Source organism: Ammodytes marinus (genome assembly GCF_949987685.1).
Source record: "Ammodytes marinus genome assembly, chromosome: 1".
Classification (NCBI taxonomy): Eukaryota; Metazoa; Chordata; class Actinopteri; order Uranoscopiformes; family Ammodytidae; genus Ammodytes; species Ammodytes marinus.
Genome location: NC_137230.1, coordinates 24,243,599 through 24,258,088, shown reverse-complemented (window position 1 = coordinate 24,258,088; position 14,490 = coordinate 24,243,599). Strand labels below are relative to the sequence as shown.

The 14,490-nt window shown below is 40.6% G+C and overlaps 1 protein-coding gene across 2 annotated transcripts; it reads left to right on the top strand.

Annotated features, from left to right (window-relative positions):
* Positions 1-2,236: 2,236 nt before the first annotated feature.
* rbm26 (RNA binding motif protein 26) lies at positions 2,237-13,953 on the top strand. 2 transcript variants are annotated; one of them, XM_080025518.1, is made up of 22 exons: positions 2,237-2,635; positions 3,049-3,167; positions 3,289-3,407; positions 3,551-3,642; positions 3,732-3,997; positions 4,480-4,758; positions 4,883-5,122; positions 5,611-5,751; positions 7,507-7,647; positions 7,868-7,976; positions 8,120-8,276; positions 8,765-8,959; positions 9,216-9,314; positions 9,407-9,475; positions 9,575-9,673; positions 9,791-9,865; positions 10,134-10,301; positions 10,635-10,739; positions 11,374-11,577; positions 12,189-12,275; positions 12,472-12,585; positions 13,046-13,953. In XM_080025518.1, exons 1-22 carry the CDS (start codon positions 2,577-2,579, stop codon positions 13,133-13,135), a joined length of 3,027 nt encoding a protein of 1,008 aa, XP_079881644.1. In that variant the 5' UTR covers positions 2,237-2,576; the 3' UTR covers positions 13,136-13,953. The 2 variants fall into 2 exon arrangements, with proteins under 2 accessions (XP_079881644.1, XP_079881643.1); XM_080025517.1 differs by having other exon boundaries at positions 9,213-9,314.
* The last annotated feature ends 537 nt before the right edge of the window (positions 13,954-14,490 follow it).

The following is a 14,490-nucleotide window of genomic DNA, read 5'->3' as shown; positions in this document are numbered from 1 at the left end:
TAACTCAATAGTTGAAATAATAAATACAATGTGTTTTCCCCTTAAAATGTCGAAATGCATTTTTAACGAAAAAGAGCTTCTGTATCAGCATCTACGGAGTAAAATTGTGGAATAAGTTAAGTGTGGAAGTACAGAAAAGCCAAAACATAAGACAGTTCAAAAACAGATATAAAGACATCATCTTCACAAAGTACAGAAATTTAGAAAAGCCTTTATAACATGGACATATGTAGACTGTAGTTTTGTAGAATACATGGTATTTGTATTTATATTTGTAATATTTATATATGTATAGTAACTTACAATATACATGTATGGGTATTTATAATGTAATATAAATAGTTTATAGTATATATATATATGATTGTTTATTATATATATGTATATGTGTGTGTGTATGTATGTATGTGTATATATATATATATATATATATATATATATATATATATATATATATATATATATATATGCACAAAATGATTCGGTACTCATGTATATATGCATTATTATAGCTTTTTATTATACTGACATGCTAATAACATAATCTATCCAAGCAAAATTGATCTGTTAAGGGGTAGGACTAGATAAGTTTTTTACTTCCTCCTACCCCCTTTCGAGCATGTCTGTTTTTCTGTTTTTTATTTTTTTTATTCTATTTCTTTGTTTTGCTTTTGTTTGTTTGTTATTTATTCATCTATTTTTTTATTGCATGTTCGAAATAAAGACAATCAATCAAAGGCAGTAACAGTGTGGCACTTCTTTAAACTTACTGAAACTTGCAGGGGCCATCACTCTCATGTATTCATCAGACTTTTCTTTGCGCTGTCTGAGCTGATAGATAGGTTGTGTTGCCACAGTGATGTGGAGTCTTAAACTGTCCTAGCTTTGCCAGCACTTATTTCTGTACAGCTAAATATCCCCATAGAAACATCGCTGCGTTTATTTTCGCCACCAGTTCAATTCAATGTTGGCTTGCTCCTGCTTACTCTCCCGCATACATGGCTTAGTCATGCGCAGGCCCCTGATCTCCTTGCAAGGGTCAGGGGCCTATCACGAGCCAGTCAATTATTTATTTTTTTGGAATGGCATTGTTCAGGGCCTTCAAAGATTGGGGCCACACATTTAGCTTGTTTAAAAAAAATAAAATAAAAAAAAAACATTTTTTTTTTTTTATGGGCCCCCCTCTGCCTTGGGCCCCCCCACGACTGTATCACTTTTCTACCCAGTCCGTCGGCCCTGACCGGAGCCACCGTACTGTGTTGTCTCATCCAATCAGAATGCCCGGTGGGCTAGTTCACTTTTACCTCCTGTTTGTACTGTATAGGAGCGCAGTTTTATTGAATGCTTTGATGAAATGCAGTCGTTTAAACTCGGTGTGATCCTTGACTCATACAAACACATAAGAACTTTCTACAAGGAGGGCATACGAGTATGTCAAATTTGCGCAGACATGCAGTCACTGGGACTGTTCAGGAGAAAAGCCCGCAGTCGGACCTCAGCAGCTGATCACGGGCGTAAAGCCGAGTCTGTCCCTCAGTATAGGCTACCCGATGCGATCGCTGATTAATGAATGAACAGTAAAAAAACATTTAAAATAATTGTATTGATTATGGGGCCCATTGTAGTCCGGAAACCAAGGCAATTGCCTACGTTTGCCTATGGCTAGATCACCTCGTCTGCACACAAACACACACACACACACACACACACACACACACACACACACACACACACACACACACACACACACACACACACACACACACACACTATAAATTTGGCACGACACCGGAACCGCATGCACTAAATTGCTAAATCAACATTTAGGCCATTATTTTCATAGGCCTAGTTGATATCCTGGTCATGGATTGTGTGTAAAAATAGAGTAAAGTGTGCTTTTAGGGCAGGAATAAAAGACGATAAGGTCGGACAGAGTCGTTGCCGTCCTGCAGCCAGCCAGCCATCGTTATTGATGAATGAGAGGGGCGATCCTTATCTCGTAATTACGAGATCTGAGATCCTGAGTGTGCTAACGGCTACATTAGCTGTGAAACTTTTTTTTATTTGGTGAATGCTCAGCGCCACCGTAATGTGACACTTAAACCTGACACATTAAACTCTCTGGCTAGTCGGGCTACTTCAGAGAAAGTGTTGTAAACAGTAGTACAGGCAGCATGGTAGCCATATACTGTTTATATCTCTCTCGCGATATTAGCCCACGAGAACCCGAGCGGAAGTAAATAGTCTCAATGGCACGTTTGCTAGTGAGGGGATAAAGTAGCAAGTTACGGGTTGATGCTCCACAAGTTTTACAGATAAAAATGATAGACAGCCTCCATTGATAGTTGGTTAAACGCTGATAAGTAATTGACTCGTTCTGTCTATTTCCGTATAACATACAGTAGGAGAGTAGAGGAATCGTGCATCACGTTGTGGGGCCTGGCAGACGCCTGCTAACAACGCTAATCTGGCTAGTTTTAGCAAATGTCGGCTGCTCTGTTAAACAGATAAGTTAGGTCAACCCCAGCTAGCGTTAACTGTGACTGCGGTGGCAGGAAAGGTCGGCTGGATCTAAAATGATAATTGAAAACCTTGAGTCCTTCAGAACATGGCTATCTGATACCCTCGAGCCCATGTAAGTACTGTTAGCCTTTAGCCACACAGCTGTTATCTCAACTCTGCGTTAGCATTTTCTAGCGCTATCTGAGGTACACAACATATTGTTTTTGGTAGAGCAAACACACAGTGCAAAGGTGCCAATAATTACCTACATTATAATTATAATTTTCTTGGCTAAGTAATGCCTCATGTCAAACAGATCAGCATGGCATGATTCGATAAAATGTGTGCCTCTAAATGACACATTATTGACACAATAATAATGTTGTTTTTCTCTCTGCAGATTTGAATCTTTGGTCATTTGTTATGAGTGGCATTTAAACGTCTTGAATAGAACTTATGGCCCTATACAGACCTTTTAATATTGATTTACATGAATGGATGTTTGTGTATCTTATTGTTTTGTTTTCTTTGTTTTTACAATTCCAGCTGCGACGCAGACCCCTCAGCGCTCGCCAAGTATGTCCTTGCTTTAGTGAAGAAAGACAAAAGTGAGAAGGAACTAAAAGCCCTGTGTCTAGACCAGTTGGATGTATTTCTACAGAAAGGTAAATCATCCCCCTGTTTCACAAAGGTTTTTACTTTTCAGTTATTACGTGATCCAGCTTTTGTTATTACTTTTATCTGTTATTAATATATATTTTTTAACCGACTATTGCCTTCTTTCAGAGACCCAGCCATTTGTGGACAGGCTGTTTGAAGCGATCAACAACAAAAGCTACCTCCCGCAGCCAGAGCAACCATCGGCTGTGGTCAAAGTTGAGAAAGATGAGCAGAAAAAAGATGAGGTAATCTTCTTTATAATGTCAAGACTATCTGACAGGGCCACTACACCATCACATAAGAGCACCAAGCAGTTGGGACTTCTAATGTCAGTGGTCTTCTTTGCTTGACTGTATTGATCCAAATGACATTTTTTCTTTTTGTTCAGCCAAATCGGGAAGAAGAACGGGACAAGAAGTTTCCCCGGCGAGTGAACCACAGCCCTCCGCCATTGAGCTCTCGTTACGGCAGAGACAGCAGGTGTGTTTGCAACTGCCAGTTTTGCCACTCTTCACCACTTTTTTCTCAGTTTTCTTACTTTTCACTTATTATTGACCTGCTATGTTTAGGAGAGGAGATGATCGAAAGAGGGATGACCGCTCCAGAAAGAGGGACTATGAGCGCATCCCACCGAGGAGGGACTCGTACCGCGACCGCTACAACCGCCGGAGAGGCCGCAGTCGCAGTTACAGTCGCAGCCGCAGCCGCAGTTGGAGCAAGGATCGCCTGAGAGAGCGCGACAGAGAGAGGGACAGAGACAGAGACAGGGACAGGGAGAGAGATCGCAGCAGGAGCCGGACACACAGCAGAACACGCTCCAGAAGCCGGAGCAGAGGTAAAAAAAAAAAAAAAAACCTGGAACTGAAATGATCTAAAGCTGTGTGAACTTGATCATCAGCAGTATCACCTTTTGCCTGTTTAAAACCATTTTTTTCCCATATGGATGGAGACAGCAATGACCCATAAACAAAGGGTTTAGCACACTAAATACATTTTTTTTGTGTTTGCTCAGTCAAATTACTGCTGACTAAGAAGCGTCTTAAACAAAAAAGATTATCTCACGGTTTCCACAGACATGTGATTTTTTTTTCCAGCACTAGTTTTGTTCTCGTTAATGAATTATTTATAGGGTAATTGTTTACATTATATCATGTTATAGACAAACCTGATTGAAGGATGGATTAAAAACTAAAACATTTTAAAATAATAATTTGAAATGTTGTACTGTGTAAACAAGTGTAGTTCCTCACAGGCAAATGTGCCATTGTGACAGTTGTTTTACTATATTATAATGTGGCCGTTCACTTCCATTCACAGAAAGAGATTCTGGGAAGTTGAAGTATGAGCACGATCGAATAGAACGGGCAGAAACTGGTGATGGCTACACCCCAGCAGCCCTGGTCTCCACTGCAGCCACGTCGCACTTCCCGGTGCCAACACTGAGCAGCACAATAACAGTCATCGCCCCGACACATCACCACAGCAACAACACCACTGAGAGCTGGTCCGACTTCCGCCCTGATCACCCTGTGGATCGTGGCCCCTTCATCAGGGGGCCGCCCCCTCAACAGAGAAAGCGATGCCGTGACTATGATGGTAAAGAAAACTGATTCAACATTTATTTTTTTCTCCATTGAAAGTGGATAGGTCGGTTGTTTTTTGTATTGCTGTAATTTTGCACGTCTGATCTTCATGTGTATTCTGTCTTTTTTTTTTCCAGAAAAGGGCTTCTGCATGAGAGGGGACATGTGTCCTTTTGACCACGGAAGTGACCCAGTTGTAGTGGAGGATCTGCCCAATATGCTTCCCTTCCCACCACCTGCACCAATCCCAGGTGTGGATGGCCCTCCTCCCCCGGGCCTCCCCCCTCCACCACCTCTCATGAACCCCCCACCTGTCAACATGAGGCCCCCTGTGCCTCCGCCAGGCACCCTCCCACCCAGCCTGCCACCTGTCGCAGGTAAGAATCCAGAACAAAACTTGCTGCTCAAAGTTCGTTACAGTAAAAGCATTGAACACAAATGGTCAAACAGGTAGAATAGCAAAAGAAAAACATCGGAACAAGAAAAAAGTTTACAAACCACCTCACTAGTACCCGAAAGGTAATAACCTTTGCAATGTGTTTTTAGCATGGAATGTCAAACTCTTTTATTTCATTATATATTTTTAGTTTTTCTAAAGGGAGTATAAAAAGGTGAAAAGCATAGGAGTGTCTAATGTATAGAATGTACTTGAGTATGTCACTTGGCAACAGCCTGCATCCTGTCAGCTGTTGCTATAAGTGAAGAGGAAATAAACCCACATAACATGTTTGTTTGAAATTTTCTATAGAGCAAAAAAATATCTGGAAGTTTAACTTCAAACGTATCTTTTAGAAAATTGGTTTGATTTAGTGAATTGTGGAGCTTCTTAAAGATTTTGTATGTTGTGTGACTCTGTCTGACACAGGTCCTCCTCCTCCTCTTCCTCCGCTTCAGCCGTCGGGCATGGACGGACCTCCCAGTTCAATCACCAGCTCTGTGCCAACTATTGTCACCTCCGGGATGCGCTCCTCACTCCCCCAGGGCCCGCCGCCACACTTTCCCCCTGGTAGTGGCTGTGTGTCTTTTTAAGTTACACATTTATTTTCAATTACATGTATGTTGTAGGGCCCGACCGATATTGATTTTGGAGTGCCGATGCCGATTATTTTCAGAGAAAAATTACGATTACGATTAAATCGGACGATTTTAAATAAATAAAAAACCCCAAAATATATATTGAAAAAAAATAAATTTTTGAACCCTTAAATATATATATATATATATATATACCTTTTACTGTTGAAAATATGTACACAAACTTTTTCTTTATTGCAATACGCATTGTCAAAAAAAAATAAAGTGTAACAAATATGTCTAAATTCAGACATTATGCATTTTATCTTACTGCACCCAACCCTCTGGATCTCCCTCCCCCAAACATCAGCATCTCAGACTCAATAAACTCATTCAAAAGTCAACTCAGGGGCGCCCTTAGCTCAGTTGGTAGGGCGTCCCCCCCATGGGCCTCGGCCAGCAGCGGACCCGTGTTCGATTCCAGCCCGCGGTCGTTCTCTGCATGTCACTCCCCTCTCTGCCCCATTTTAAACTCTGTCTCTACACTATCAATAAAAGCATAAAAATGCCCAAAAAATATATATAAAAAAATAAGTCAACTCAAAAGTCACCTCTTTAACCCATTGATGACGGCTGCTGCGCGATGCCACATTGGCTCTCCTGCCTGATGCTGCGTCGCGCAGCATTATTACTTTATCTCATTTTCATGGCATTCCCAGCATAGAATGCACTGTCATTGGTTCAAATACACATGAGGTGGGTTTTGTTGATTTTTTTAAGAACACGTGACCACCCAAAAGTTGTGTGGTTTGCCGAAAATCATGTCAATCAAAAAAATAAAAAATAAAAAAATAAAACAAAATAATAAAAAAAATACGCCAGCTATGTCGGCGACATAACAGTTAGTGGCGTTTGGTGCGCAGAATCAAGGTCTACTATAGACTACTGACGAAAATCACACAACACATTGCATCTATTTATTAACAATATTTAATAATTTTCTAATTCATCTAATTTTGACGATTTTTTGAAATATTTGTTGGTTTGTAAGCGCTAAGGGAGCATGTTTAAATAAAACCTGTGAACCTTAACTTTTAAATGTATTTTATTTCATGTTTCTATGTGCTACACAGGCTTAGATATTAAGGTTTTGGTAGACTTGACAATTCGTACTATTTTTTCAGAAAACCCTCAGGCATTAAGGACATGCATCCTAGATTGCCATAGTCATCAATGGGTTAAGGAAGCATAATGACACACCTGACTCCACTTCAAACCTTATTTAAATTTTTTCTGTATTTTGTTTTCTTTTTCTACATGTGTGATTCTCTATGATGTAAAGTGTCTTTGAATGACCTCCAAAAAAGCACCATATAAATTCTATCAATTATTATTATTAACTGTCAAGCGATGACCAATGCCTCTGCTATTGGTTGCAGGGGGAACTGTTGAGTGTAAATTAATCCAATGTATTACAACACACCTGCTGCTGTAAATAGGCTATAGCATTAATGCTATTCAATTAGGCTACCTCCAGGGCAGCAATACAATTCACACATGATTGCTAAAAAAAATAAAAAATAAAAATTGATTAAAAATGGCCGATGCCGATAATTCCGAAATATGCGAAAATCGGCCGATATAATCGGCCGGACGATAAATCGGTCGGGCCCTAGTATGTTGTATTAATCACTGTTGCGGTCTATACCTTTTCTATGTGATGAAGTGTCCTCTCTTTCCTCTGCAGACAACTATGAGACAGATGTGTACAATCCTGAGGCTCCCAGCATCACCAATACCTCCAGGCCCATCTACCGCCACCGGGTCAATGCCCAGAGACCCAACCTGATTGGCCTCACAATGGGTGACGTGGACCAACCACCGAGAGGTATTGTTCTCCTGAACCCAACCATCTCAGCTTTGAATGGATTGTCTTTAAACATGCAAGGACTTTCCCTCCTAATATTAGAAGAACACTCAGGACTTTGTCCACTGTGACGGTCTGTTGCTGCCTTACAGATGAAGGAGACGCCAGTAGACTACTGTATTTGTGTTCCTTGTTGAAAAGTCTTGCCCCCACTGACCTGTCACCGTTTTTCCCTTTCCAGAAAAGATTCCAAACAACAGTATGAGGATTGTTATGGAATCAGATTTAAGGAAGAGACCACTTGTCTCACATGATGGAGGCCTCCCCCCCAAGAAACCTTGGTTTGAAAGGTAGGACACCCTTTGCGTGTTACATAAAAATAATTGACAAATGCTGCCTATTATATTAAACCCATTGATAAAGCACATTTGAAAGATGTAAATAATACCATCCTAATTGAATTATTAAAAAAAAATTCTCCTCTCCTACTCAGGTCCGACTTTAACACACCCAACCACCAAGGCTACCACAAAAGACCCCCATTCTCTCTTAACACCAAGCTGCTGGTTCGGCAAATTCCTTCGGAGCTCAACAACATCAGCAAACTCAACGAACATTTCAGCAAGTTTGGCACCATTGTCAACCTACAGGTCAGTCCCTTTGTGCTGCTAGAGATGTAAGACTCACAGCTTTGATGGATAAAATACAGTGTCTGGGTAGTTCATTAATGCATTGCATAGATAGATAACATATGAACAATATACAAAAATCTGGTCTCAGTAACTGCCCAACAACTTCAGAGTCAAAGGGCGGATGGTTATTTAAAACATCTGATAAACTACAAATCACTATTGTGATTTGCAGCTGTAGGGATGTAAACCTTTTCTCTGACGTCAGCGAAAAGTATCCATGTGTAACTAAAGTTCAAAAAAAGTCTACACTATGAGGTATCTAAAATGATATTTTTTTTAGATAACTACCCACCTTCTTCTAAATGTTATCATTTTTATTGGCCATTTGATAACTTGACAATGTTGGTGTAAAAGCTCAGTGAAGCCATTCAGAGTTGGCTGCAGGATCTACTATATGTGCTTACATTTTAATGTCTCACATTGTCGTTTTTTATTTCTGTTAACAGGTGGCCTTCCAGAACGACCCAGAGGGGGCTCTGATCCAGTTCGCCTCTCCAGACGAGGCCAAGCAGGCTATGCAAAGCACAGAGGCTGTTCTCAACAACCGCTTCATCAGGGTGCACTGGTATCGTGATAATGGAAGTAATGGACAGGGCCAGTCCCACTCACAGCAGCAGCAACCTCAGTCACAGCCAGCCATGGTAAAATATCACCTGAAAAATGTCACCCATGAATGATGCAATGTAGCTTTGAAACGTTTTCAGACAAAATGTTTCGCCAATGTTCTTGTGAGAGTAATACTATGATTTTTCACTTGTTACAAAGAAAATTGATATAACATTTATTTCTGGAACGTTTTGATGCTTGGTGGTGTTTTGCGTCGTGTTCATGGATAACTGTCTGATCATGAATATCGTACAATACAAAAGTGATAAACGTTTCCTTGGTGTTCAGCAGCCCTCAGCCACTTCTCTGAAGCAGTCTGTCAAAGATCGCCTCGGACCGCTGCTCTCTGAAAACTCTGAGCCCGCCCAGGATTCCAGTGTAGCCTCTCAGGTGTGTGTAAATTTCTTTTTCCACATAAGCTTGTCAAACTCTGCAGAAGGTGTGTATAAACATTGTGCATTTTCTTCCTCCCATTGGTGCAGAATCCATCTAAAGGGTCAGTGAAAGAGCGTCTGGGTTTCTCTGCCAACCCAGCCGCCCCTACTGTAAAAGTAAGTGTCCACCTACTGTTCAGAATGACTGCTTCTTTTGTTCTCTCTCATTCATGTGTTGATGTTAATGTGCCATTCATTTTCTCTCGCCTTTTTCAGGTGTTTTCAACATCCATGGGACTCACAAAAACTGTATACAATCCTGCTGCCTTTAAAGCGGCCCAGAGGAACTCGGAGGAAGCCCTGAAGAAGAAACAAGTGAGTGAAGAGATTTCCAAAAGGAAGGCTTGCAATAAGATAAAGAAATTGGAAGCAAGCAACTGGGATTCTCATACTATAAATGGGAGGCTAATCATCTCATCATTTATCTCATAGGAAGCTCTAAGACTACAGCAGGACGTAAGGAAGAAGAAGCAGGAAATATTGGAGAAGCACATTGAGGCACAGAAGGTAATATTCTTGTCCATTCAGGTGTCCCTACCACATGTCTGCATTTGAATTATGCAACCTCTTTATACCAAGCATGGTACATGATAATTATAATACAGACAGTTTTTTTTACATTTTTATTAAAATGATCAATCTTGCAACAGTTGTAAATCTTAACTCCATCACCAGTCCTGTGTTGCGACAGGGTTTTTCTAATTATTCACGTGCTCTGAGGAAGTTAATAGTTTAACTTGCGATGCCCCTGTTTCTATGCCCTCGTCCTATGCAGCTCCTCATATCCAAACTTGAGAAGAACAAAGCAATGAAGGCTGAGGACAAAGCTAAGATCATGGAAGCTCTGGGCACGTTAACCAAGAGCATCACCAAACTGCAAGAGGAGATCAAGGGAATCTCGAGCAACAGCAACCCGCTCCGCCCAGCCAAGACCAAGGCCCAGGTTAGTGCTCCCTCCCAGGAAGTGTCATCCATGCAACAAACAAACAGTCTACTGATTTAAAAACCTCTTTCTCTATGAATACCTCCTTACTTGGCAAACATCATACTCTTCTTAATTTACGTTGTAGTTAATTAAGGTAACCAGTATCTGGTTTATAGCTCTAGGTTTTTATTAAATCAGGATTATTTTTTTTTTTATTCCCTTGAGATTAGAGAATACATTGTTCGTAGCAAGTTAATGTTCTGTTTTTCAGTTTAATCCAGTAGCCTTTGATCTACCACTCCTGATTATCTGTGTCATCTTAATACTAATGTGAGTTTTTAATATGTTCAGGCACAGAGGGAACTGCTGGACGCAGAGCTGGACCTGTTCAAGAAGACCCAGTGTGGAGAGGACACTGCTTTGTTGAAGATGAAGTATACGCAGCTGCAAATTGAGGTATTAACTTGATCTTAAAGGAACATACCGGCCCCTCAAGCTTGAACAATCTAGTGCTTAAAGGTTCTGTAAGCGGAATGGTCAGTTAAGATAACTTCCTGTCAGTGACTGCAGTTAGCAGTCCCCTCCCTCGTCCCTATGTCACCACATTAATGCACTGTGGTCTTCAAGCAGCGAGTTTTCTAGCATCATTTCAGATCCGTAAGTGTGATAAAACACGATAAAAACCATCAAAACAGACATTGGGAAGGAGTTTTACCTTCTCCGGGTGCCGGTTTGTAGCGTTCTATCTTCTGATTGGTTATCAGTTGTGGGATCCCCGAAAAGTTTATTTGCCGATTACATGCAGAGCGAGTGACTGAGAGATCGGATTTATGAAACGCGCACACTATATAAGTGATCACTGTATGAATGAAGAGTGATTTAACACTTATATTAACATAAATAAATCGCTTACGTCACCTTTTCAAATTCTCCTTTTACACACACCTGCAATTTTAGTCCTCTTGTAACTTGAAACTGTCTATTGTGAGTTTCTATCCATGTCTACTAGTATGTTTAAAAAGTATCATTCGGATATGTGTGCTCTCTCTTTTTTTCACGGGCTCCATCCCTACATGTGTTTTCTCCCCAGGCGGCTAAAAGGGGCCTCCTGTCACCGGGCAGAGGCCGTGGGCTCCACGCTAGGGGCCGTGGTGCTCTGAGGGCCCGGGGGAGGGGCTCCAGAGGGCGGGGCAGAGGAGCCACATCCCATTCGTCCGTAGACCACCGGCCACGAGCGCTGGAGATTTCTGGTTTCCCCGAGGCAGACCGTGTCGACCTGTTGCCACACTTTGCTGTAAGTCGGCCTCAAACTACATCCCTGTGAAAAGGGGAGATTTGATATCCACACCTCAACCACTATGACCTTCTGATGGAAGCTGTAGTTTGGGAGATTAGAGTGTTGTGCTGCTGTGTTAAAGGGTCCTCCTGGCTGTTGAGTGAGTGGGTGGACATTGTTATTCAGTCAGGACATAGCAAAATAAAACGTTCAGCTGTCATCTTACCTTGGATTTAGGCTCTTTGTGATGAGGTTATGAAGAAACATAAATATCTCAACATGAACACAGTCCAATCATTTTATGCATCACATGTTTTACTATATATATAATAGGAATGGATTGTTACCTCAAAGTGGTAACGCAAATAAGGATCGATATTGAAAAAAATTGCATTGTATAAAGTATGTTTTTAAGAACCATGTGCATCAAACTTTACTATTTTCTTAGGGGAGTGAAAAGAATCAACAGTGGCCCCTGGTGTTCACAAATGCTCAGTGCAACTAACCACCATTAGTGCACCAAAAAAGACTCAGTGACAGAAGATGCATGACAAACATTTTCAATGAGTGCACAGGAATGAGTCAGTTTGTAAAACTAACCAAAATGTTTTGTGTTCCAATATTTGAAGCAATTTGGAGAGATTGAAGATTGTCAGATTGATGAAAACAACCTGTTTGCAGTCATCACATACAGGACGAGAGCAGAGGCAGAACAGGTGAGTCCACTACTGGCCATGCAAACACTCAGTTTAGAAACAGAACTTAGACAGTTAAAGGTATTCTCCCAGTTTTTGGAGCCATGAACCCTGCTTGGTGTTTCAATTGAGCTAATTATTCTGCAATTTGTGAAACACGTTTTACTCTTCATAAAGTCTTTCTCCCTCTTCTGCTCTCTCTCTGCTCCACCTGTAGGCGGCTGTGCATGGAGTGAGGCTCAACAACCAGCCCTTGCGCCTGGCCTGGCATAAGGCTGCTATGACTCTGAGTAATGTGGATGCTGATGAGGGCGAAGCAGAGGAGGATGAGGTTTGTGGACTTGCTTATACAGTTGATGATGAGCCTATAGCGGCCGTGTTTCCTTCAAGGCAGAGCCCTTTAGAAATCAGGTCCAGAGCGTTTACAACGCTACCTGACCATAGTCGGCCGGCTGTGGTCCTTTTTAATTGGCACGCTGCTAGCTCGTCCTAGAGAATGAATTGCAGAATGGCGCCAGCAAGACATCTATACTTAACAGAAAACATCCATATATTTCCACTAAAGATTTCCCCATAAGCTTATCAAAATCCTTTTTCTTGTTGTGATACATTGATAGAACACAAGAGGGAGCCATTACACATAAGTGTAAGATTGTATTAAAATAGCTTTTGCATGGCCACCTTTTTATTTCATGGGACGTTCCACTTTAAATTAGCTTTAGTTTTATTTTGCTCTTCAGTAATCAATAGAGAACACTTATACCTGTCTTTGTCTGTTTCTCTCCCATCAGTACCCAGAAGAGTCACTGAGTGACGATGCATTACTGCAGGATGACGATGAGGAAGAAGATGACAACGAGCCTCGCTCCTGGAGAAGATGAAGATCTCTTCCCAGGTTGCACTGGTGTGGAAGACGAGCAACAATCCAGAAACGTTGTTTATTGAATTGCCTGTTTGTTAATTAACAGGAAACATTTCACTTTGGCTAGATTTCCCCCCCCCTCCCTGACAAATGTGTACCTGGCAGAAGAACCACAAGCGAGTTTGATACATTTTAACAATGGTGATTTTTTTTTAAAGCTCTTAATGTTGAATTAGTTCTGTTTTTTGTTTTTTTTGGTTTACATAACACAATTTGTTTTGACATGTGACAGCTAATCTCTGAAAAGACATTTGTTGAACTGTCAGTTTGAGTAAAACAATACCTGTGTTGTAATTTAACCCAATGACAGACTAGCTTTTGCAGAATAGTATTACATTGACTGGTTTAACTGCTCATGTGTAAATATTTTATGTCTGGATTCAAATGATTTGTATGAAAGCTTTGCTTCTCAATACTTGGCTTTACTTTGAAAAAAAAATAAAGAATTGAAATGGTCTGAGAACATCCTGCCAAAAAAAAAGAAAAAAAAAGGAAAAAAACAAAAAAAAAGCTGTGGCAGTGGAAAAAAAGAGCAGAAAAAAGACCATTTCAGAAAACAAAAACCTTCCTCTTCCCCAAAAGAGCAAACTTCCTAAATGCTTCACTTCACTTTTATTTATTTATTTATATTTTTGGATCGGTAAGGTAACCTAAGTATAGCACTGATTTCTATGCCAAGGTAAGACCGTGACATAATCTGTTAGTATATTTTTGCAAAATGCTAAAATTATCATTTCCTAGCCTTACCATGGTCGTTATATGCATGGCTCGACTTAAATCAATCATTCATTCATTTTTTCATTTTCCTTTATTTAACCTCGAAAGATCAATTGAGGGGTGACCCTCTTTTACAATGACGTCGAGTTTGTACATATACACAATATACAATGAGAATACATAACAAGTTTACACACACACACACACACACACACACACAGACAACAACAATTTAAAACATTCAGATCAATTGAATGAGAGACATAATAGCCTAATTAAAACAGTTACAAGTGTAGAGGGGCTGATTCAAAATAATAATTTTAAATTGGTTAACAGTTATGAGTGTATTTATTTTAATTGTATGTTGTAGGCTGTTCCAGGAGTCAGGGGCACTATGGCTAAAAGCGGATTTACCAAGCTCAGACCGGGCATAGGGGACATATAACATGAGCATGTCAGTTGAGCGGGTTTGATAAAGCCCATCTGAAATAAGCAGCATTTCTGTCAAATATAGTGGTAGCTTTCCAGTCAGAGCTTTATATATAAAAATATGCCAATGTGCATCACGTCTCTCCTTAAGGGAGGACCACCCAACCT